The 26,700-nt window shown below is 38.8% G+C and overlaps 1 protein-coding gene across 4 annotated transcripts in view; it reads left to right on the forward strand.

The window, feature by feature from the left end:
* The first annotated feature begins 5,492 nt into the window (after positions 1 to 5,492).
* atg4c (autophagy related 4C, cysteine peptidase) overlaps positions 5,493 to 26,700 on the forward strand; it is a 58,285-nt gene continuing 37,077 nt past the window's right edge. For 3 of the 4 annotated variants that reach the window (XR_011961123.1, XR_011961124.1, XM_072574035.1), the window contains exons 1-5: positions 5,493 to 5,608; positions 11,005 to 11,188; positions 15,908 to 15,991; positions 21,863 to 22,096; positions 22,910 to 23,264. Coding sequence is in view for 2 of the 4 variants with exons in the window: in XM_072574035.1 (XP_072430136.1) it covers positions 11,113 to 11,188; positions 15,908 to 15,991; positions 21,863 to 22,096; positions 22,910 to 23,264 (749 nt within the window). In the remaining 2 variants the exon portion in view is untranslated. The other variant, XM_072574036.1, reaches the window with a different exon arrangement.

Consider the following 26,700-nt stretch of genomic DNA (forward strand, 5'->3'; position numbering starts at 1 on the left):
AATTGCAACAGGACCTTGATCAGCTGAGGAAGTGGGCCAAGAAATGGCAAATGAAGTTTAATATAAATAAGTGTAAGGTCTTGCATTTTAGAAAGTCAAATCAAGGTAGAGGTTTCATGGTGAATGGTAGGACCTTAAGGAGTGTAGTGGAACAGATGCATCTCAGAATTCAGGTTCACAGTTGTCTGAAAGTGGAATCACAGGTAGGCAGGGCAGTGAAGCAGGCTTTTGACATTTTGGCATTCATCAGTCAGGGCATTGAGTATAAACGTTAGGAAGTTATGTTGCTGTTGTACAGGACGTTGGTGAAGCTGCACATGGAGGACAGTGTTCAGTTTTCATAAACCTTGTTATAGGAGTGATGTTATTAAGCTGGAAAGAGTGCAGAAGAAATTTACAAGGATATTGCCTGGACTCAATGGTCTGAGTTAGAGGGAGAGATTGGATAGAGTCATAGAGATGTACAGCACAGAAACAGACCCTTCAGTCCAACTCGTCCATGCCAACCAGATATCCCAACCCAATCTAGTCCCACCTGCCAGCACCTGGCCCATATCCCTCCAAACCCTTCCTATTCAGATACCCATCCAGATGCCTTTTAAATGTTGCAATTATACTAGACTCCACTACTTCATTTGGCAGCTCATTCTTTACACATTCAATCCTCTGCATGAAAAAGTTGCCCCTTAGGTCTCTTTTATATCTTTCCCCTCTCAACCTGAACCTATGCTCTCTAGTTCTGGACTCCCCAACCTCAGGGAAAAGACTTTGTCTATTTATTCTATCCATGCTCCTCATAATTTTGTAAACCTCTGTAAGATCACCCCTCAGCCTCCGACGCCTCAGGGAAAACAGTCCTAGCCTATTCAACCTCTCCCTGTAGCTCAAATCCTCCAACCCTGGCAACATCCTTGTAAATCTTTTCTGAACCCTTTCAAGTTCATAACATCTTTCCAACAGGAAGGAGACCAGAATTGCATGCAATATTCCAGCAGTGGCCTAACCAATGTCCTGTACAACCGCAACATGACCTCCCAACTCCTGTACTCAATACTCTGACTAATAAAGGAAAGCATACCAAACGCCTTCTCACTATCCTATCTACCTGCAACTTCACTTTCAAGGAGCTATGAACCTGCACTCCAATGTCTATTTGTTCAGCAACACTCCCTAGGACCTAGGACTGTGGGTGGCACGGTGGCATAGTGGTTAGCATTGCTGCCTCACAGCACCAGAGACCCAGGTTCAATTCCAGCCTCAGGCAGCTGTCTGTGTGGAGTTTGTACATTCTCTGCGTGGGTTTCCTCCCACAGTCCAAAAATGTGCAGTTTAGGTGAATTGGCCATGCTAAATTGCCTGTAGTGTTAGGTGAATGGGTCTGGGTGGGTTGCTTTTTGAAGAGTCGGTGTGGACTTGTTGGGCCGAAGGGCCTGTTTCCGCACTGTAAGTAATCTAAATCTAAAAACCTCACCATTATGTGTATAAGTCCTGCTAAGATTTGCCTTCCCTAAATGCAGCACCTCGCATTTGTCTGCATTAAACTCCATCTGCCACTTCTCAGCCCATTGGCCCATCTGATCAAGATCCCGTTGTAATCGGAGGTATCCCTCTTCGCTGTCCACTACACCTCCAACTTTGGTGTCATCTGCAAACTTACTAACTGTACCTCTTCTGCTCACATCCAAATCATTTAATAAATAATGAAAAGTAGTGGACCCAGCACTGATCCTTGTAGCACTCACTGGTCACAGGCCTCTATTCCGAAAAACAACCCTCCACCACCACCCTCTGTCATCTACCTTTGAACCAGTTCTGTATCCAAATGACTAGTTCTCCCTTTATTGCTAACCAGTCTCCCATGGGGAACCTTGTCGAACGCCTTACTGAAGTCCATATAGATCACTTCCAATGTTCTGCCCTCATGAATCCTCTTTGTTACTTCTTCAAAATACTCAATCAAGTTTGTGAGACATGATTTCCCACGCACAAAAGCCATGTTGATTATCCCTCATCAGTTCTTGCCTTTCCAAATACATGTACATCCTGTCCCTTAGGATTCCCTCCAACAACTTGCCGACTACTGACGTCAGGCTCACTGGTCTATAGTTCCCTGGCTTGCCCTCACCATCTTTCTTAAACAGTGGCACCACATTAACCAACCTCCAGGCTTCTGGCACCTCACCTGTGACTATCGATGACACAAATATCTCAGTAAGAGGCCTAGCAATCACTTCCCTAGCTTCCCACAGAGTTCTAGGGTACACCTGGGGATTTATCCACTTTTATATGTTTCAAGACATCCAGCACTTCCTCCTCTGTAATATGGACATTTTTCAAGATGTCACCATCTATTTCCCTACATTCTATATCTTCCATGTCCTTTTCCACAGTAAATACTGATGCAAAATACTCATTTAGTATCTCCCCTATCTCCTGCAGTTCCACATAAAGGCCACCTTGCTGATCTTCAAGGGGCCCTATTCTCTCCCTAGTTACCCTTTTGACCTTAAGGTATTTGTAAAAACCCTTTGGATTCTCCTTAACTCTATTTGCCACAGCTATCTCATGTCCCCTTTTTGCCCCCGATTTTTCTCTAAAGTATACTCCTACTGCCTTTTTACCCTTTTAAGGATTCACTCGATCTATCCTGTCTATACCTTACATATGCTTCCTTCTTTTTCTTTAGTCATCCAGCATTCCCTATACCTACCAGCCTTTCCTTTCAATCTAACAGAAATATACTTTCCCTGGACTCTCGTTATCTCATTTCTTGTTATCTCATTTTCCAGCCGTCCCTATATCTTTGAACATTTGCGGCCAATCAGCTTTTGAAAGTTCTTGCCTAATGCTGTCAAAATTGGCCTTCCTCCAATTTAGAACTTCAACTTTTAGATCTGGTCGAACATTTTCCCCTATTTTAAAACTAATAGAATGGTTGCTAGCCCCAAAATGCTTCCCCACTGACACCTCAGTCACCTGCCCTGCCTTATTTTCCAAGAGTAGGTCAAGTTTTGCACCTTCCCTAGTGGGTACATCCACATATTGAATCAGAAATATTTCTTGTACACACTTAACAAATTCCTCTCCATCTAAACCCTTAACACTATGGCAGTCCCAATCTATGTTTGGAAAGTTAAAATCCCCTTCCATAACCACTCTATTATTCTTACAGATAACTGAGATTTCCTGACAAATTTGTTTCTCAATTTCCCTCTGACTATAAGGGGTCTATAAAAAAATCCCAATAAGGTAATCATCCCTTTCTTATTTCTCAGTTCCACCCAAATAATTTCTCTGGATGTATTTCCGAGAATATCCTCCCTCAGTACAGCTGTAATGCTATCCCTGATCAAACACACCACTTCCCCTCCTCTCTTACCTTCCTTTCTATCCTTTCTGTAGCATTTGTATCCTGGAACATTAAGCTGCCAGTCCTGTCCATCCCCGAGCCATCCTTTCGAGCAGTTCTAGCAAATCTCCCTGCCAGTATATTCATCCCCTTCCAATTTAGGTGCAATGCGTCCTTCTTGTACAGATCACTTCTACCCCAAAAGAGATTTCAATGATCCAAAAATGTGAATCCTTCTTCCATACACCAGCTCCTCAGCCATGCATTCATCTGCTCTATCCTCCTATTCCTGCCCTCGCTCGCTTGTAGCACCTGGAGTAATCCAGATATTACTACTCTCAAGAACCTCCTTTTTAAATTCCTGCCTAACTCTCTGCAATCTCCCTTCAGAATCTCATCCTTTTTCCTTCCTATGACATTGGTTCCAATGTGTAAAATGACCTCCTGCTGCCCCTCTCCCCCTTGAGAACATTCTGCGCCCTCTGAGACATCCTTGATCCTGGAACCAGGGAAGCAACACACCATTCTGATTTTTTGCTACTGGCCACAAAAACATCTGTCTGTACCTCAGACTAGAGTCCCCTAAGACAACCGATCTCTTGGAACTCGACGTACCTCTCATTACGTTAGAGCCAGTTTCAATACCAGAAACGTGGCTGTTTATGCTACGTTCCCCTGAGAATCCATCACCCCCCACAGTGACACAGTGGTTAGCACTGCTGCCTCATAGTGCCAGAGACCTGGGTTCAATTCCCACCTCAGGCGACTGACTGCGTGGAGTTTGCACATTGCCTGCGTGGGTTTCCTCCGGGTGCTCCGGTTTCCTCCCACAATCCAAAAAAGTGCAGGTTAGGTGGATTGGCCATGCTAAATTGCCCATAGTGTTAGGTGAAGGGGTAAATGTAGAGGGGTGGGTTGTGGGTCGGTGTGGACTTATTGGGCCGAAGGGCTTGTTTCCACATTGTAAGTAATCTAATCTAATTTTCCAAAACAACATACTTGTTTGAAATGGGGATAGCCACAGAAGACTCCTGCACTATTTGCCTACCTCTCTTACCTTTCCTGGAGTTAACCCACCTATATGACTGTATCTGAGACGTCCACCCCTTCCTGTAACTGCCATCCATCACATCCCCTTGGGCTTTTAAATTCCTCATTGCTTCTAACTGCCTCTCCAACTGATCCATTTGATCTGATAAGATTCGCAACCAATGGCATTTATTGCAGATATAATCCTCAGTAACCCGTAAACTCTCCTTGAACTCCCACATCTGACAAGAAAGTGCATCACTCTACTAAGGGCCATTTTTGCTTCTTTCAATCTACAGACCCAGAAAATAGCACTGTCTTATTCCCCTACAAAACACTGCTCCAGGTTAAAGTAATACTTATGGTTTATATTTTAAGTTTAATCAAGAGACATAGCTCAATAAAACATATAATCAAGAAAGAACCTAATCCATTCACTACTGCAGAATTATTTTAAAACCATGCTTAAAACATCCACTTATCTGTTTCTGTGCTGTGACCTCTCCTAACAGATTCATCCAAGATATGCTTAGACTTTTTCTTTAGAGCATAGGAGACTGAGGGGGGAATTTTATAAAGGTGTATAAGATCATGAGAGGCATGGATAAGCTTTATTTGCAGTCATTCAGTCATTTTCCCAGCGTTGGGGGATCGAAGACGAAAGGGCATCAATTTAATGTTAGAGGGGAAAGAATAAAGGGGAACCTGAAGGGCAACTTTTTTACACAGAGTGTGGTAGGCATCTGGAATGAGATGCTTGCGAAAGTTGTTGAGGGAGGTATGTTAACAATATTTAAAAGGCAAATACATGGATAGGAAAAGATTAGAATGATATGGGCCAAGTATAGGGAAATGGGGTTAGTGTGGACGGGCATTTTAATCGGTTTGGACCAAAAGGCATGTCTCAGCTCTATAATATTCTATAATACATTTGTCGATCCCATTTACAATCTATTATAAATATCAATTCCTAATTTACAATCTCATGACAACTTATATTTTATAACGTATGCTGATTCATCTTATCAAATACTGCACTGTCGCCACCTTGGTCCAACTGTCACGTCACGTGCGGCTATCTGGCTCCGAGCATGCGCCACTGCTCCGTCCCGGTCAGAGATGTTGGGCGGCGCCATCTTGGGGAAGGAGTTGATTTTGATGTCTCCTTCTGCGTGAATATGAATAATGTATAGGCACATATTGTATCAGAATGGGGATTTCGCAGTGATGGTATGTACAAGTGTCCTCGGAGAATGGGGACGGCTGTGCTTGGTTTTTCGGTTGTTCCCTGTTGTACGCTCAGTGTTACTGTATGATTGACAAGGGAAGCCAAGATCAAATCTGCGATAATCGTCTCCACTCGAAGAGGGCGATGTAACTCACAGTAACAGTGCATTATTTCACAGGTCAATAACTATTTAAACAATAATCTGTTATAGTTTATTTGCTACTAGTTACAAAAACATCCGCATTCATTTTGAATTATTTGTAAGTGGATTACCTGGATGGAAAATCGCCCGAAATGGGAAGACACCTATAAAGTTAATGACTTTCTCTTTGCCTTGGTGTCATTTTAGAATATTGTTATCCGGGAAGCAGCACTTTAAAAGGTTTTAAACAACTAGTGCGAGATGAAATCCTACGAATCATGCTGTATTTCATTTTCCCCGCCCGCCCAATTTTGATAATTGACAGGACTGAATTGGGCAAAGTTAAGAAGAATAATTGAATTTTAAGTTCTGAATTTGCCTTTGACAATAAAAACCTTAAAATCTAATGCTGGTGCATCACAAGACACTGAAGTAAAGAGAAATTTGTTAACTTCTGAAGTCCAAGGCAGAGACCAAACAATCCAGTCAAAATTCCCCAAGCTTTCCCTTCTCTCAACTGCCATTTTTATGTTCCTCATTAAAAGAGAAACCATAGTGAAGAATTCTTCTGGAGTCTGAACCCTTGGAATAAAGTGGCAATTGTAGTGTCACTTGGGTTGATTTCTTCACATTATGTTTATATATCAGTTCCATTTACATTTGACTTTGCAATGTAATAGTTTGGAACCAAAAGTATAACGTACTCTGCAAATAAAGCTGTGACTGAAATGTCTAATTGACTTTTAAGGTAAATATTTCTTTGTATACTGCTAGGTTGTATGGTAAACAGCAACTGACGTTTGAGGGAATATGATCATTTTGACGGTTATAGCTTGGTTTAGTTAACCAGCAAATCAAATGATTTCCAAAAATAATTGTCTTATTACGTACCATGGCAAATTACGTTTGTGCCTTTTACAGAGAATATTTATCAGCAACTTAGATATAGCGCTAGAGTCAACATGAGGACTTAATGGCTTGCTGTAGCTATTTTATGGGAAAATATAACCTTTTTGTGATCTCAAAGTTCTGTCTTTGCCATGTTTAAAACAAGTGTGGGTAGTACTCCTATGATCCTAAACCTTGTATTAATAATCATCTACTTAGCTAATCAGAATAACATTTTAACCAATCTACCCTCTTACTGTTGGCATCCAGGCACGATTAAATTCTGCTCAATGAAAGGGGACTCATAACTACAGCATTCATCAAACTTAAAACACCTTTATGTAGTATAATCTGTTTAGAATTATCATTATCTTCATCATCCTCATGTCATATCAAAGACCACGCCTGTTCACTCTGAAATTCACAAACCATCGTATTTAAGTCACATCTAAAGCATCTGTTAGCATTTCTTAGGTATTCCCAAGACTTGTTTATTGCTATTACTTTTTACTTTTCTGCTAATATAAGTAGATTTGCTTTGTGTTTTTATAGGTGTCATTGTGTTTTCAGTCAGTCAGGTGTACTGTCTCCTGTCATGGTGTTTGAACTATTTAGAAACCTGGTAACTGTCAAGATTTTTCACTCCTTGTCACAATGGAATACTTAATTTGTTCCATGAAATCTGAAGGGAATAACTTTCTTCAGTTTTTCTTAAAGGTAGCGGGCAGTGTTCAACAGAGGGTCCTTTTCTGACATGTGGTCATCAATTAGAGCCAGTTATTTGTCTGTAAAAGATACCATAGCACAATCTAGTAATTTAAAGACTAGAACTGAGACTGGCATCTTAAGTTGAGCTTTTTTCACCTTTTGTATCATTTTCAAAATTTAATTATGTATTCTACCATGGATTATCCATTTATTTTCCAAGCTCTATAAAGTTCTAACCATGATTTGGAGATGCCGGAGTTGGTCTGAGGTGTACAAAGTTTAAAAATTACACAACACCAAGTTATAGACCAATAAGTTTAATTGGAAGCACGAGCTTTCAGAGTGTCGCTTCTTCATCAGGTGTTTGCTAACCAGGCCTTGCAGTAATTTAATGATTCATTTTTCTTGTAGATTCTATCCAGGAATTCTACTGAATCCAAACCTTCAAGGGTTAGTGACTCTCATCTAGTTGCTAATGCCTTCCTCATAATTTTACTTTGTGCAGTAAGCTGTGCCACGTTTTGTTTTCTTTTTGCTGCATCCTGTGTCCACATATTACTTTCATTCTTCTTATGGACCAGACTCCAAAAACATCAAAGGCTCCAAAACATCATGCTCTAACAATTTAAATTTGATTTTTGAAATTTTTCACAAGCCCCTAGGATTTTAGTTTTGGGCTCAAGAAAATGTAGTTCTCAAACTTCACTTTTGATAACCATCCAGTGGTACCATGTCAATTCAAGGCAAACAGGTATTAAAGGTAAAAATGCAGATGCCTTTGTCAACAAATAAGCTTTTATTTATAAAGATACAAATACATTGTCCACCTCCAATCCATATTGGTGCCTAGAGTCTGTTATATCTGAGCACAGTGCAATTTCCCCCAATTAATCCACAGGGATCAATGCTAGGTCCACTTTTGTTTGTCATTTTATATAAATGATTTGGATGAGAATATAGAAGGCATGGTTAATAAGTTTGCGGAAGACACCATGTTTGGTCATATAGCGGATAGTAAAGAGGTTATCTAGGATTACAAAGAGTTTTTGATCAGTTAGGTCAATGGACTGAAGAATGATTAGATTACTTATAGTGTGGAAACAGGCCCTTCGGCCCAAAAAGTCCACACCAACCCGCCAAAGCACAACCCACCCAGACCCAATCCCCTACACTTACCTCTTTACCTAACACTACGGGCAATTTAGCATGGCCAATTCACCTAACCTGCACATTTTTGGATTGTGGGAGGAAACCGGAGCACTCGGAGGAAACCCACGCAGATACTGGGAGAATGTGCAAACTCCACACAGAGAGTCGCCAGAGGCGGGAATTGAACCCAGGTCTCTGGCGCTGTGAGTCGGCAGTGCTAACCACCGTGCCACCCTTCTTCAGGAAGGGATCATTCCTGAAGAAGGGCTCATGCCCGAAACATTGATTCTCCTACTCCTTGGATGCTGCCTGACCTGCTGCGCTTTTCCAGCAACACATTTTAAGATCACATTATAGATAGGCTAGTTAAGAGGGTGTTTCGCATCTTGCCCTCATTGCTCAGACCTTTGAGTATCGGTGTTGGGATGTTATGTTGAGCTTGTACAGGATATTGGTAAGGCATTTTCTGGAGTACTGTGTCCAGTTCTGATCATCCTGTTATAGGAATGATATTATTAAGTGGGAGTGGATTCAGAAGAGTTTTACCAGGATATTGCCAGGAATGGAGGGTTTGATTTATAAGAGGCTTAATAGGCTGGAACATAGGCAATTGAGGGATGACCATATGGAGGCTTATAAAATCATGAAGGGTATAGATAAGGTGAACGGAAGGTGTCTTTTCCCTAGTTTGGGGGATTTTAAGACCAGAGGACATATTTTTAAGGTGAGAGGAGAAAATCTTCAAAAAGTTATGAGGGACAGTGTTTTGCAAGGACAATGGTTCATGTATGGAATGAATTTTCAGAGAAAGTGGTGGATGTGGGTACAGTTACAATGTTTAAAAGACATTTGGATACGTACATAAATAAGAAATGTTTCGAGAGATATAGGCCAAGCTGGGACTGGTTTTAGTTTGGAAATATGGCCGGCTTGGTCCGAAGTGTCTGTTTCTCTGCTGTATGACTTTAATACCACCATCTGAATAAACTAAATAAAGGGGGTGTGGGGGGGGTTGGTTCTTGTGCAACAGTGATGGTGTTCCTAGTTCCGAGACAGGAGATCTAGGTTCAATTTTTTTACCTATACCAGTGGTGTGTAATAACATCTGAGTAGGTTGATTAGAAAATATCTATATAAATAAAGGGGGGGGACCTCTTGTGACACAGTGATTGTGTCCCTCCTCTGGGCCAGGAGGCCTGGATTCAAATCCAATCTGGCAGTGTTTGATAACATATACAGATAGTTTGATTAAAAGTAACTATATATAAATAAAATTAATAAAGGTTTTCAAAATAGACCTTAAACTTAGCACCTCTGGAAGTGCAGCTTTTCCTCAGTAATGAATACGAGTATGAGCCTTATGTATTTAAATATTTGGGGCGGAGCTTGATCAAATGGTCATATGACAAAGGAAAATGTTCCATTAGGACTGATGCTATCAGGAGTTTAATGGGAGCAGGATTGGTAAGGAAAATTGGAGAAAGGAACAGAGAATATTTAATAAGTTAATCTCATTATCTAAAATTGATCTGAGAAAATAAATGGATGAGTTGTATAGCAAGATAGAACCCTCAATATGAGTTTGCTGTCATCTTTTAATCATGTGCTGGAAATTTGCCTGCACTGACTAAACATAGCTGCAATCCCAGACTTAACTCATTTCTCAGCCAATTAGAAGTACTAAAGATGCTGACTTTACTTCAATACCCAAGTCTCAGGAATTAATTGAATAAAATATTTCCAAGTATTGATTCCATCATCAAAAACGTCAGGATACCATTAAAACAAGTATGTTTTAAAGAAATAATTTTCAATATTAAAGAATAATTAATGTTAGAAATAAAGTAAATGTTAAAACAACAGAGGGAATGAGAAAGAAAAACGTTACTTTTGAAAATAACCTTTCTCTATATAAAATTGGGCATTTGAAATATCCCCTTAAATATGTGCAGTTTGTATTACAATAAGAAAATGATTTATGACACTAGGATAGCTCAATACAGTATACTCTGGATATCTATGTTCACCTACTCAGGTCCCTTAAGCTCCCCAGTTTCACTTGTTCCACCATGAGTAACCATGCATCCAGTTATCTAGTTCCTAAATTTTGGAAGTGCCTGTCTGCTTCATTTTCTTTTTGAGATACTTTGTCAAACCTATTTGTCATCATCTAAGTCTCCTTGTGTGACTTCATATACAGTATCTTATTCTATAATGTTCCAGTGGAGTCCTTTGGGACATTATATTACATGGATATAAGTTGTTGTCATACTTTTGTCGCAGGGGTATGTATTTGAGTTAAGAATGTTTAATCAAAATTGCTTGTCTTTGCAGTTATTTAATCCATTTAGTGTGGCGAGCTGGTGGCTAGAGGATTCACTCATTGGTCTTTCATATTATAAAGTATAGTTACCATTGAGTCATTTTAGCAATGTTTGTATCTTGAATTGCAGGCGAACCCTTATCAATTCAAATATTACATAACCAATACTTCACTGTTTCATCTCTCAGTGAGTTCTGTGCCTTGTGTTTGATGTCTGCTCCAATCTGGAATAGAGCAAAGTATTCCTGCATCAAAAGAACAGAAACTGGAATGGCAACATCAGCCAAAGGCTGAAAATGGAGGATACCGAACCTGATGAAGTGGATAAACTGAAGGCGAAGTTTATGTCAGCATGGCACAATATGAAGTACAGTAGGTGTTATTTGTACATTTTCAGAGTGATTAGATTAAGCATACACATCGAACTATCAAACGGCTACTAAATTTCAAACTAACTGCTCGTGTTAAAAAGTATAAACCAGCTGCATCAGTGACATGTGTAAGCCATGCAACGTGAGGCAATACCACATTTGACCTCTGATCTGGTTTAATTTTGGTGGTCTCTGGTAGTATAGTTAGCCTCAGCTGGGGAGGAGAAGGGTACTACTGTTCCTTCTCTTGGTTTTGCTTCACTGGCTGTTGACGGAAGTCATGTTGTGGATGTCGAATGAGAATAGAATTGGACATGCTGTGATGGTCTTTGTGATTGAGTAAGCACAGCAGATCAGGCAACATCAGAGGAGCAGGAAAATCGTCTGATGAAGGGCTTTTGCCCGAAATGTCAATTCTTTTGCTCCTTGGATGTTGCCTGACCTGCTGTGCTTTTCTAGCACCACACTCTTGACTCTGACTCTGATCTCCGGCATCTGCAGTCCTCACTTTCCACTCTGATTGTGTAAGCTATTCCATAGCATAATTTATGGGTTGGGAAGTTACTCAACTCAATGGGTCCATGCCAGTTCCCTGTAAAGGAATCTAGTAGCTCCCTATAGAGATCTATTTGCACCCCGTAGCCCTACAGGTTTATTTCCTTCAAGTACACATCCAATTTCCTTTCAAGATCTTTCATTGTTTTTGCTTCCATTACTCTCATAGACAGCAAGTTCTTCCTTACATTCCCCTGCTTTTCTTGCCCAAAGTCTTAAACCTGTGACCCCCTAGTCATAGTGCAATCAGCTAATGGGAAGAGTTTTCCCTTGTGTTACATTATCTCAACCTATCACAATCTTCTACACATCTATCAATTCTCCCCTCAATCTCTTTTAGGTAACTCCAGCCTTTCCAAACTAGGTTTTTAAGTAAACAAGCCCCATCCTTGAGATCAGGGCTCCTGCTAAAGTGTGTGGTCGTGCAGCTACTCCAAGGTTCTCTGCATGCTGAGCTGCATGCTAATGCATTGACTTCCAGGTTCAGAAGTTGCTGCTGTGCAGGAGCCTTGGAGGTCCATGCGCCAGAAATAAAATGAGAGTTAGTATAACCTAAGACCATTCTGATAAATCTCCTCTGCAATCCTTCAAGACCTCTGCTGCTTTCTTAAAATGTGGTGACCAGAACTAGATGCAGTACTCTGATTGGGACCTAACCAGACATCAACTTCGATGCCTTGTGTACTCAATGCCTCTGTTCCACTATTTTGAAGCCCAAACATCCCATGTATTCAACTAACTGCTCTCTCAGTACATCTTGTCACTTTCGAAGAACAATTCACATGAAATCACAGGTTTTTCTGCTCCTGTGGGCTACTTGGAATTAAGCTATTAAGTCTATAATGCTTCTCCCATCCCTTCTACAAAATGCATACCTTACACCATCTACCAGAACCTGCTGCTTTCCATTCTAAAGCCAATTTTGAAAAATTAACTTGCACACTGGCTGTCCTATTCTATAAAGGTAAGTTTTCAACCAACCTTTTTTATATGTTTAAAAATAGCAAAGAATTGCAGATGCTGGAAATATAAAATAAAAAACAGAAAGGGCTGGAGAAACTCAGCAGGTCTGACAGCATCTGTAAAGTGAAAAGGTGTTAATTTTCCAAGTCCAGTGATCCTTTGTCAGAACATTTGTCAAAAGGTCACCGAACTCGAAATGTTAACTCTGCTTTTTTTTTCCCCTGTAGTGGTTGCCAGATCTGCTAAGTTTCTCCAGTACTTTTTGTTTTTGTCTTTTATATGCTACATTTACTTGCACTTTTTAAAAATCCATTTAGACAGCAGCCATTATATTTTGTTCATCAACTTTCTCTGCTACGTCATTAAAAAATTCAATTAGATTTGTACAGCAAGATCTTGCCATTATGAACGGCCAGTTGGAAGTGAAACTGCATCATAACTGGCAGTAATGGAACTAGATCTTGACATAACCCAAAACCATTAGAAGGGAAAAGGAAGTGAATCTGTGGTGACAAAGTCAATAAAGACTGCACTAATTGAGACCGTGTTGATGCCTGGAGAATCTTGTCTGTGGCATGAATATTTACAAGCTTAGCCCCTGTTTCAAGACTTGAGTGTATCTAGCCTGATACTTCAGTCTACATAGAGGAAGTGAGATATTGTTGAATGTAGTCTTTCAGATGCACCATTAAATGGAAACTTTCACTGCCTAGATGGATATTCAGTTGCTAATTCCTTGTTTATTGTGAGGGAATTGAATACAAAAGTAGGGAGTATACTGGTGAGATCACATCTCGGCTACAGTGTACAATATTTGTTTCTATATTTAAGATAGGACAGAAAGGTGTTGGAAGCAGTTTAGAACAGGTTTTCCACACAAATACCTAGAATGGGTGGTTGACTTATGAGAACAGGTTAGATAGACTAGGCTTGTATCCATTGAAGTTTAGAAGAGCAGGAATTGACTTGTTCGAAATATCAATGATTTAGAGAGTACTTGACAGGATGGATGTTGAAAGCATGTTTCCCCTGGTGAAATTAATCTGGAAGTAGAGATGACTGTTTCAGGAGTCGTCCGTTTGAGACAGCTGAGAATTTTTTTCTGAGATTTGTGAATCTTTGGAATTTTCTTTCTCAGAAGACAGTGGAAGTGAGAATCCTTGACAAAATATAAGGCAGAAGTAGACAGATACTTGATAAGCAAAAGCCATGGAGTTGAAATTAAAATCTGATCAGTCGTGATCTTTCAGAATGTCAGAGCAGGCTTGAAGGTCCGAGAGCCTACTCCTGTGCCTAATTTACATGAATATAAAAAGTTCCTGTGGGTCTCTTCAAAAAGGAGCAGAGATGTTCTCCAAGGTTATCAACTAACATTTGTTGCCCAATACAAACTGCATAAACAAATTATCTGTTTCATTGCTATTTGTGACATCCTGATCCCATAATTCACTGACATATTTGCATTCAAAGTAACGTTGCCTAATTTCAAATGTGATAAATTGGCTGTGAAGATCTTTGGGACATCCTAGGGGTGTGAAAAATGCTTAAAAAAAAGAGATACACTTGGCAACCAGAGGCTTAATGTAAATAGTGGAGAAAGTTTTAAAGATGTTAAATTAGACCAAAAATTAATTGGCATTTCAAAAATATGGTTTTTATAAATGTAAATCAACACAAATTTGTGAAAGGCAAATCATGCTTGCCTACCCTTTGATGAACTAATGGAGAGGGTCATGCAATGATATTGTGTTATACAGACTTTCAAAACACATTTGATAAAAGTAAAACATAATAGGCCTTTTAGTAAATTGGAGTGCTTAAAAGGAAAGTTGATCTGTTTATACGACTTAGGAAGAGAAAGTGGGAAATGATTAGCTTTAGTGCCAACTTTGGGACAGTTGCTCTTTTTAGCATTGTAGAAATCTAGACTTGGGCATAATTGCAAATTACACTTAATATCAAAATGTAATGTCCTATACAGCTGGACCCTCAAGTTCTTTCGACTGCCATTGTTTCTAACTTTTCATTCTTAAGAATGTTCTAGTCTTTTTAAATATAAAACTTTTATCTACCTACATTAAATCCATTTGCCACAGTTTATCATTTACAAGTCTAGATATGTGGCTTTCCATCCTACCACCTAACTTAGTGATTTTGATGGTTTTTCTAAAGTAAATAAGGGATAACTATTTCCTGTGGCAGGCAAGTCGGTAAGCAAAGGGTGCAGATTTAAACATTAAACAATGAAGGAATGAAGGTGCCAAAAGTAAAATATTGTTGTTACACAGTGCATTCCAGATCAGAAGTCACCATCTGACAGGGTGGTTGAACCATATTCAACAGTAACTTTTAAAGGGGAACTGGATAAATCTTTGAAGAAGAAACATTTGCAAGGCGATGGGAGATGGTGGAGAAGAGGACAACTGACTGGAAAGCTCTTTGATCAGGCTATTGAAGTTACAAGTGATAAAAGTGCAATATGTTTTGACCACACTGCTACTCTGTAACAAAGTGAAGTTGAGCACTTCTGAAATTCAGGTTAATAAGGAAAGTATTTTGGAATGAAATGAAGTGCTGATGCTGTTAAATTTATTCTGTAACCTTTTTGACAAAAGATCTTATTCACCATAATCAAGTTTATAAAATTCATGGTATTTCAAATTTGTTTGTGATAAATGTTTATAAAAACTTGTTTTTAAATGTAGCACAGATTTGTCTACCAATAATTTGACACAGACCAGAGGTAGAATTGGCCTGCGTGACTCATTACATGCTAGATAGCGCAATTATTATCTAAAGCCTTAGGAGCAATTATCAAATATTTGCTTGGCAAATGCAAGTTTTAATGTGTAAGTAAGCTCTATTTTGTTGTATAACAATTCACTTTGAGCACGACTGAAAGTATTGATGGTGTCAACACTATAAATGATCTATATTTCTTCTCTCACCTTACCAGCAAGCTAATTTTATGCTGCTACCCCCACGTACAATTGCACACATTAGTGAAATCTAATTTCTTCAGATGCTAGCTGTGCAGTTTTTTGCCAATGGTGGTTTTATTTAAAGTAAGTTAAAACAATGGGCTTCTGTATTCTGTCAGTGAAGCTTTGTCGGTCATTCTGGAAGTATTAGAAAATGCCCCATGAAGTGCTTTGTAGTGTTTCTAGCTAATAATACTCTTGTCTGTTTTCTATTCCTTCAGGCTGGGTTGTGAGAACCAAAACAAATTTTAGCAGAGATACTCCTGTCTTTTTGCTGGGAAAATGCTATCATTTCAAGTCAGAGGGTATGTACCAATACATGCTTTTGATTTTCTAAAATGCTTTATTCATTTCAGTTTATAATTTGACAGGAGGGAGGTTTTGTAGGTTTGCATAGTTATTTCATTTTAAGGATTAAATTTGTGTATAATGATTTAAAATAAAAATAGATAATGCAAAAGGGAGCATACAACTCAGCCTCCAAAAGAGCAAGATTCCATGATAGGTATGAATCTCTGAGAAGGAGGTGACCTGAAACATTGGCTCACCAATTCGGTCTTCAATATTCACTAAATTCCTAGCATTTTCTGTTTTCTTTATTCATCTTTATAACATGCAAGGTTTCTTCTTTACCTGTGGAGTCAGAAGTCAAATCACTCTTCTAGATGTTAGATGGTACTGCAGCAAGTTGGAAAGCAGCAATCCATTTCCCAAAGTTCACCAACATACAGGCCAAAATTAGCCAAAGTTGTTATTCTTCCTCTCTGTTCAACAATGTTCCATTTTGTACAAAGATGCTTCAAGATGTTGGAATACGACTGTGGTTCTCATGTTGTTTACAAAATCCATTTCTGATAGTTATAATTGGGATAGAATGCATAGAAACATCCATGGCAGACCTAATGACCACCTGGGTAAAAACAATGACTGCAGATGCTGGAAACCAGATTCTGGATTAGTGGTGCTGGAAGAGCACAGCAGTTCAGGCAGCATCCAAGTAGCTTCGAAATCGACGTTTCGGGCAAAAGCCCTTCATCAGGAACGAAACGTCGATTTCGAAGCTACTTGGATGCTGCCTGAACTGCTGTGCTCTTCCAGCACCACTAATCCAGAATCTGGTTTCCAGCATCTGCAGTCATTGTTTTTACCGAGTTGATTTTAACCCTACTGCGAATCCTCTTGCAAGGATGCCTGCCTTGAAGAAGTTTTCCTCCTCTATCTAATGACCACCTGATTGACTTTGGAGTCATTTTAAAACTAGAGAAATTTCCTGACATCATCTTTCTTCTAGTTGAGTGTAAAGGGAAAGCCTTATTGAATAGAGTTATACTTTAGCATTAGATTAACATATTGAGTGATATGCAGCATCAAATGCCATAACAGGAAAAATTAATTTAAGAGTACAACATGCACCTCGTGTCTGCTTAGTGCTTTGTAGTACAACATATCTGGATGTTTCGGAGGAGCATTATCAAACAAAATTTGTAACACGGAGAGATATTGTGCCCTATTTTGAAAAAAAGGTGTAGTCATAAAGGTGATTGGTTTTAAAAAGCATTATAAATGAGGAAACGGTGGCAAAAATATAGAGAGGAAATTTCAGTGTTTGAGGCCTTGTCATCTGAGCATGGCTGCCAATAGTGGAGCGATTAAAAACTGGGAACCAGAATTGGAGGAGCTCAAAAATTGCAGAGGGTGATAAGGCTGGAGGAGATCACATGTGCAAAGCCAGGCCAGTGGAGGAATTGCTAGTCAAGAATTGAAATTTTGGCTATGCTTGATAGGAGCCTTCCTAAATCAATGGTGAATAATGGGACATGGATAGCAGAGTTTGGATGAATTCAGGTTTATGGAGGATAAACACAATGGGGCAGCCAAGATAGCATTGAAATTGTTATGTTTGGAGATAACGGTTGAAAATTTTAGCAGTGTATGAGCTGAAGAGAGATAAGATTGTATGTTGCCATGGAGGTGGAAATAGGTGGCCAAAGTAATAGTATAAGTATTGAAAGAATGGCTACATTTGTTTGTTCCAAATAGGCTGGTTCACTTTGATTCTTTTGCCAGGAAGAACTGTGTTGGTGGCAAAGGAATTTGATTTGTGTCAGAGAAAACATTTAAAGCACTGGGCAATGCATGTGACAGTTCAATTTGCAATTATTGTTGACACATACACAAATATATTAAGAAATGAAAGCAACCCCTGATTTGTGAAAGGCAAATTATGTTTGCGTAACTTTTGATAAACTAATGGAATGAGTTGAGGAAGCTAGTGCAATTTGTGTTGTGTTAGCTATTGCAACTTGTGATGTGTTATACAGATTTTCCAAACACACAATTTAAAGGATGATATAATAGATTTGTTAACAAATTGACGTCTGTTGGATTAAAGAAGCAGTTGTTCTGTTGAAAGAAAATTTACTCAGGACGGAAAGCAGCGAGCAGTGGTCAAAGGTTGTCTTCCAATTCAGGGAGATGTGCAGTGACATTCCACAATGATCATTAACCCTGTTTTTTGTGATTTATAAATGTTGGCTTGAACTGTGGAAAACCCCTTGCTCTTTTTTTTTGAACAGTATCACTGTGTTCTTTAAAAGCCATCAGAACAGATTCAAGTTCTCATCTGATGGACAGGATCTCAACAGTATAGTGTTTTCTTAGTACTGTATCATGAGCAAAGGATATGGGTTTAGATGTGGGAGAAGGATTTGTTTGAGGTGATTGTGCTACCAGCTGAACTGTGCTAGAATGAAGTGAATTACATCAGATGAGAGAACAGGTGAAAATGATCCACTGGTTCAGTTCAAAACTTGCAAATAATTATTCAGAGAAACATCTGGACAATTATTGATCTATTTTGTTTTTATGTTTTGAGACTGCCTAGGTATAGATTGTTTGTGTAGAACTTGAATTTGATTTTTCTTCAAAAGAATCTTTAAAACATGGATATTACACAATCTCAAATTGCTAACAGTGCTTTGAAAAATTGTTTCTCACTTGTGAAAGCTTTACCCATTTGAGTATTGTATCACTGAGAGGCAGTTGATGCATAATAATCTTTCACTGCAAGTACTGTTTGATATCATATCTCTTTGCAGAAGATCATTATTTGAAGAGTATTTGTTCATTTTGTAAGAACATAAATAACAATGTTAAAAATTGCACAACACCAGGTTATAGTCTAAGGTATCTTATGAAGGAGCAGCACTCCGAAAGCTAGTGCTTCCAAATAAACCTGTTGGACTATAACTTGCTGTTGTGTGATTTTTAACTTTGTCCAGCCGAGTACAACACCAGCTCCTCCACGTGGTAAATAACAATGTCAGAGTGCAATATTTTTAATAGTGCAGTACCTCACTCTTAGCACTTGATGTCACTGCAATCAACATTTAGATTAAAATATGTTACATTGTTGTGGTACTTGATTTCGGCCACTGAGTGGCATTGCAGGAAATTGCGTTGTGTGTAGCAATATTTTACAGAGCTGTCTGTGGCTGCTACTAAATATCATGTGATATTTGATATACAGTATAAGAATCAGGCATTATATACATCAGGAATTTGTAAGCAATAAAAATGACTTTCATTGGTGCAAAAGGGTTTTAAAATTTTCTGTAGGGAAAAAGAAATCAGATTGTTGGAAAAAAGTGCAATTAGAAAAGCGGAAAAGTTTCAAAAGGAAATTGGTTGGCTTGTTGAGGAAAATAAACCTGCTGGGCTTCAGAGATACAGCAGTGAACAGTAATGTAACTGATTAAATTGTTGTGTGAGAGTTAACATTAATTTAATGCTCAAATGGCCTTCTTCTGCACAGTGAATCTCATTCATTGAAATCAGAGACAGAAATTTGTGATTCAGACTTCCCAGCCTTTGACCTGTCTTGTAACCACTATTTATTTGTTGACCAGATCTTGTTGCAGACAGCCATTGCCTGCTTCATTAAAGAGGTACTAATGGAACAGTCAGTGACCATGCCCAATTCTGACACTCTGAGAGATGAAGAGTCAGTAGCAAGGCAACTGAAGGTGATTGGGCCTTGGCATAATCCTGAGGAACCCCAGCATTGATGCCTTAGAACTGATACTATTGCCCTCTAATAGCTATTAACTTGTTGACTTGATATTAGGTGTGGTTCTAACAAATGGTGAATTTTCCCGCATTCCCATTAACTTTACATTTTGCTGAGCTCCTTGGTAGCATGCTAGATTAATTGTGCTTTGGTATCAAGGTTAGTCACTTTCCCTTTACCTCTTGAATTTACTGCTTTTTTCTCCACATTTGGACAAAAGCTTTACTTACTGAAGCATTCTGAATATTGGTTTGTAAGTGTCACTTAAATCCACTGTCTCCCATTACTTCGGTAATTGAAAATAGACTCTTTGGATGATAATTGGTGAATTGGATTTATCCAACGTTTGTAAATGACATGTACCTAGACAAGTTTGCGTATTGTCATGTAAGTACCAATTTGTGTTTGTTATAGAAAGATATCGATAATTCTGGAGAATAGAGCTTCAAAACTATAATTGAAATGTAGCCAGGGCAAGTACCCTTTGCTCTATCTAATGCTACTAGATATTATGTTGAATTAATTGAAATGGCTGTAAAGGATCTACAAATATGGGTAGCTAAAGAGGAGATAGAAATGGATAATTCACTTGACATTCTGGCTGGACTTGGTGACTAATGCCTCAGCAATGTTTTTGTTTGCACACACATCATTAATCTAAATGATGTATTTTCTGAAATACAGAGAAATCTATGACTACATGTTCATAAGTTTTGAAGGTGACATGGCAAGTTGATAAATTATTTAAGAATGCATGTGTCGTTCTACACTATGTAAATAGCAGCATCAAATTCAAAATCAAACAAGTCATGATGGACGTCAATGAATTTCTATTTAGTTCTTCTACTGCTATAATTTGGACTCCTACTTTAGGAAAGTGTGGAAGAAGACAGCATGACATAAAGGAGGAAGAGCTTAAGTTATGCAGCAAAGTTGACAAAACTGACATTGTTCTCCATAGAGTAGAGAGGTTGAGGGGAGATTTTTATGAAATATTTAAAACTGTGAGAAATTTTGATAGAGCAAGTATGTAAAAATTACTTCCTTTGGCATGTGCACTGGCAAGAAGCCACAGATTTAAAATAATTGGCAATAAAATAGCGAGTTGGGAAAATCTGGAGCACACTTAAAATGTGATGGATTCTGTGAAAGTAAGTTTTTCCTAATAGCCAATCTAACCCTACTTCCACTGTTTTTACAGTTACACTGCAGTGGTAGCTTATTTCTTTAGTTCAAATAATCTATTCGCTTGAACAAAACATAATTTTTGTTTCCAAAATAAAGAAATATTCATCTTTTTAAGTCTACTGTTGAACTAGCGTGAACTCTAGAGTGTACTCATGAACTTTAGCTACTCTTGAAATAAATGCATCGAACTAGAAATCAATGCCTTCACAGATTAGCTATTGCATTTTCCTAAAATACAGCATTGAACACCCTTCAAAAGTAACATTTTGGCCACAAAACACTTGTATGTGTGCCCAAGCTAAAGACATCCTGTACTGAAAAGCTGCAATTTCTTCCTTTCTTTTCAGTCTGTTTTAGTTATTCATTCTACAATAGGGGAAGGAAAGTCTTGAGGGATAATACTTTTGTTTTAAAGTATACCCCCAATGTTTGCCTTTAGTTTTTTAAGTCAAACTTCTGCCTAAACAAAAGAGGGAGAAAGTGCTTAACTTTTGGGTTGCTTGAGTAGTGCCTGTGACCTCGAACAGTCAGCTGTTTCTTAAAGACAGCCAATTAGCTGCAATGTGAGGCTTCAATAACAGACATAGTAGAGGCATCCTGCCCCCTTCAGATTTTGCTGGCCAAGTAGTTTTCAGTTGATTGTAGTTCAATTATAAGCAAACGTGGAATAAAAATGCACTTTAACACATCAACTTCTAATCTATTTAGTCAGTTGATGGAAGTTTCTGCATAAGTAGTCCCGGATCTCCAAGGTAATCAAGTAAGCCTCTAATGTTCATCCATCCTCATTCTCCTCCATTCAGCCCTTGCTTGCACTTCTCCGCGGGCAGAACAAAATACCTTTTCTCTGTCTGTCAGTTTAAGTAAGTGCTTGAAGGCGTTTTTAAAAAAAACATATTTTGCTGTTTGCACTTTTTAGGAATGGTTGAAAGTGCGTCAGGCTTCAGAGATGCAGCTACAAGCACGGAAATGGTTTTGTGTAATGTGAATCAATTCCGTAAAGATTTCATCACTAGAATCTGGCTAACATATCGCCGTGAGTTCCCACAGTTAAAAGGTTGTACACTCACAACAGATTGTGGCTGGGGCTGCACGCTGAGATCTGGTCAAATGCTTTTGGCCCAAAGTCTTCTGCTCCATTTCCTTGGACGAGGTGAGTTTGTTTTGTTTTGATTTAATAGGTAATAAATTTTATAATGCTAGTTCAGTTAAACATTAAAATGCTTAGAGGATGAATTCACTGAATCTTATTTGAACCTTCGCTTGATCATTATTCTGTGCTATGTTGTTCTGCAATGGGATGGTGATGGTGTTACAACATTTGACTGCTGAAAGGAAGATATCATTGAAAATCACTACCTGGTGGCCCATACTGGAAATATATATGTTTAGTACTGCAAGTAAACACAGGGTCAGGTTCTACAATGAAGAATGGCCATTGGTGAAATACAAGAAGGCACCAGACATTTGTGTGACCACACCCTGGAGAATCATTGCTTTCAAAGGGTAAATTAAGTAACAGGAAAGTAAAGTACCATTTATGGCTACAATAAATCGTCTTAAACCATTTGATTGCAGCGAAGGACATTGTAAATGAGTATGCATAACCCTTAACATGTTCTCCGCAAAGCTCTGTACTTCCTCCATTGTATTCCTTAGCTTAGAGGTCAGATGGATGACCTGGTTCAATACCTCTACCAGTGCTAACCCTACTATTGTACTTAACAAGAATGTTAAACTGCATTGAAAAGTGAAGAATCCAGGCAGATTGATTCTATTTTTTTAAGGACTGTGAGACTAATTGAGATGCTGCTCATGCATGCTTGATAAAATTAACTAAATCATGATTGGATGACAATGAACCACTAGTCTTTTGTCCCACCACAACATCAGTTTTCTGTGTCATGAAGAGAATCTCTAATTTTATTTTTCAAAACTCTAATTGATGGGTTATATTCCCTTGCAGATTGGCTCTGGCCAGATGCACTTCAAATGGTTACCTTAGAAACTGAGCTATTCAAAGCCAAGCAACCAACAATGTCTGATGACTTTGCAGGTTTTACCTTCCTGCCACCTTTAGAAAGTCCACTACAGGATATGAGTGAACAGCTGGGCTCATCAAGTAATGAAAAACAAACACTAAAGTTAAATCCTGTTAGTACAGCAAACGAGGATGAAAAGTTCCATAGGAAAATAATTTCCTGGTTTGCAGACATTCCAGCAGCTACCTTTGGAATGCATAAGTTGATAGAATTGGGAGAAAACTCTGGCAAGCGAGCTGGGGATTGGTATGGGCCAGCTGTTGTTGCCCACATTTTAAGGTAAGTGGATATTAATTATTTTTATTGTTAGCATAGGAACATAGGATTCCAGAACAAGAATAGGCTGTTTGGTCCTTCAAGTCTGCTCTACAGTTTAAATAAGATCATTATTGGTCTGGTTGTGGTCTTAATTCTACTGTGCCTCAAAACCTTCACTCTCTTGTTCATGAAAAATCTAAGACTGTCTTGAATAAATTCAATAACTCAGCCTCCATTACTTTACATGAAAGAGAATTCCACATACTGACATCTTCTGAGAGAAGAGGAAATTTCATCTCCGTCTTAAAAGGGAAATCACTTATTCCTAAACTACATCCCCTAATTCAAGTTGCCCTGACAAGAGAAACATCCTCCCTGTATTCACTTTATCAAGTATCTTCAGGATCTTATGTTTCAAAAAATGACAACACTTGACAATGTGGAAAATTGCTCAGGGATACTCTATATACACAAAGCGGTTAAATCCAGCTTGACCAATTACCGTCCTGTCATTCTACTCTAGATCATCAGTGGAGTAATGGGGAGTTCATCAACAGAGCCATCAAGCAGTACTTGCTTAACAATAACCTGCTTACTGAAGTTTCATTTGGGTTCCACTAAAGCCACTCAATGCCTGGCCTCATTACAGCCTTTGTTCAAACATAAACAGAAGAGCAGAATTCTGTAGGAGAGATGAGAATAACTGCTCTTGACATCAAGGATGCACTTGAGTGAATGTGGCATCACAATGTCCTAGCAAAACTAGAGTCAAAGGGGATCGAGGAACAAACCTTCTGCTGGTTTGAGTCACACTGAACATAAAAGAAGGTAGTTGAAGTTGTTGGAGGTCAGTCACCCCAGCTTGAGACATCTCTGCAGGTTAATCTACTAGCCCCAACACTTTCAGCTGCTCTGTCATAAGGTCAAAAGTGGAGATGTTTGCTGCTGTTTGCAGAATATCCTGCACCATTTGCAACTCATCATTTATGAAGCAGTCTGTGTCCAAATGCAGCAAGACTTGGACAATATCCAGGCTTGGGTAGACAAGTGACATTCATGTCACACAAGCTCTTGGCAATGACTATATTTCTAACAAGAGAGAATCTCACCATTGTCCCCTTGACATTCAAAGACATTACTCTATCTGAATCCACTGCTCTCAACATTCTGGGAGTTACTGTTGAACAGAAAATGTTTGAACTAGTTGTATAAAAACTGTGGTTTCAGAAGCAGGCCAGAAACTAAGATTCCAGTGTTGAGTCACCACCTGACTCCCCAAAGCCTGTCCACCATTTATAAGGCACATGTCAAGAGTGTGATGGAATACTACCCAGTTGGTTGGATGAGTGGAACTCTAACATTTTTCTTTACTTCTAATTGATTCTGTATCTTGCTCTTTCCAAGTCATTGCTTACTATTGTGCTAATGGCATTCTTAATTCATAGATCTGCCATTTTACGCACTTTCTGTCTTTGCTAAATGCCAGATTTCTTTCAATATTCAGGTGTCAGCCTTGATAATTCTGCAATCATGTCTCTAACAGCTCATATTTCCATCTGTGCTAACAATTTGTGCAGTGTTGTAAATTCTTCACATTTTCAGAAACAAAGACTTTCACTACTTTTCAACCATCTTTTCAAACTCTAATTTTATCTTCTGGTAAACTGTTAAGTTTGCACTTTGTATCACATCCTGTTAAACTCTAGTTTAATAAACCAAATTACTGTCCTGTTCTAGAATTTCTTTGTTATGCTCTGATTTGCCAATCTCCTCTCACAAGATCCCTTCTGCCAACTACTTGATTAAAATCTTCTCTGTTGCCTTATGGTAGTGATATGACTTGCCAAGACATTGCTTCCAGCATGGTTTAGATGACGTGTCCCCAAACAGTCCAGTTCCCCCTGACTTGTCTATGTCATTGGAAACCACGTGAAACACAACAACTCAGTTTGACCCCTTCTACTCCAGATTCCTCTCCAACTCAGAACAGATGACCTAAACCCTGGTATAAGGCAAGTAACTCCGTCATCTAGACTGAGGCTGTCAGGTGCAGAGAACTATAATCCATGTTACCATATGTACCCTACTACCACAAAGTTCCTTTTTACTCTTCCTATTTGAATGGCTTCCTGTATTATGTTGCCATAGAAATTTGCTCATCTACTTTGCAGCCCTTGCCGTCATCCATACAAGCTACAAGATCTTTGAAATTTTTCGACAATTGCAAGTGCTGAGGCTCTTTCACTTCTACCTTCTTAGCTTTACTTGTCTCTTCTCCTGTCTCACATCCTCCTGTTCCTGGCAACTGATCAAATTATAAGACCGTTAATTATTCCCCCATTCTAATACATCACAGTGTCTGTAGTCGGCTTCAAGCTCATGAAATCTGAACCACAGTTTCTCAAATTGCACTATTTAACTCCAGGAGTGATCATATTGTATCATCCTTGGGTCTATTGATTGCCACACACCACAACTGCAACACATCTCCTTGCCTGACATCTTTATTGAGTTTAATTTAAGTAATTCAATTTAAAAATAACACTCAATGATTATCTGTAGTTTTACCAAGTGGTTTAACTAGTAAGATGCAAATCTAAAGGAATACTTGTGTCCAGTCAGTACCAGTTTAAACTGCTGCTCCTCCATTTATGGATAGCAGAAAATAAGTAAAACTAACTTTGGCTACATGCTCAACCAATAAATGTTGCTAGCTTTTACCTCACATGTCCTGCTGTTGGTTTTTCACACCCTCTCTCAGCCCACTCCTTTTGTGTTTCAGCTCAGGACAATACCACTTTCTTTGCAGTATCAAATCTCTGCGGTCTCTAACTTCTCAAGTTCATGCTTTATCCAGATGTGCTGAGTGACAAGCTGCTCCCTTCATATTTATTTACAAACTCAGTACAGGACACTATTCAGACCTAAAAAATATAGATAAAATGACAAAAAACAATTAGAAGAGAGTTAACAACTGACAGTACTGTGGGTTCCAGAGATTCATGGTGCAGAACATTCAAGAAGCAAATTGCACTATGTCTTGGTTATCCCCCAGTAAAGTTTTAACTAGCAAGAAGGAAATTTGCAATGGCATATTTGCTGCTGAGAAGAAATGAGAAAAAGTTTAGAGGAATGTTGTATCTAGAAAACAGAGTTAAGGAAAGTTGAGGATGAGAGAGGGCACAGAATCTGACCAACATTACCTTTATATTTGATATTTTTAATACGTTTTTGCTCCTTCCTTGCCCAGCTAGCCAGATAACTACAAATAAAAGAGCTGGCATATACCATGCTGGATGGTGCCAAGTGTCTTTTCATCTGCCTTCTCCTGTAGTATCTGAGTGGAGTAAGGTTCAAATTTACATTTATTTAGTACACAAAGGCATTGTGTATTAATATGCATGTTTATATGCATATAAACTAGGTGTGTCACATTGCGAGGCCAACTGATACTCTT

The sequence above is a fragment of the Chiloscyllium punctatum genome, chromosome 7 (genome assembly GCF_047496795.1).
Source record: "Chiloscyllium punctatum isolate Juve2018m chromosome 7, sChiPun1.3, whole genome shotgun sequence".
NCBI classification, from domain to species: domain Eukaryota; kingdom Metazoa; phylum Chordata; class Chondrichthyes; order Orectolobiformes; family Hemiscylliidae; genus Chiloscyllium; species Chiloscyllium punctatum.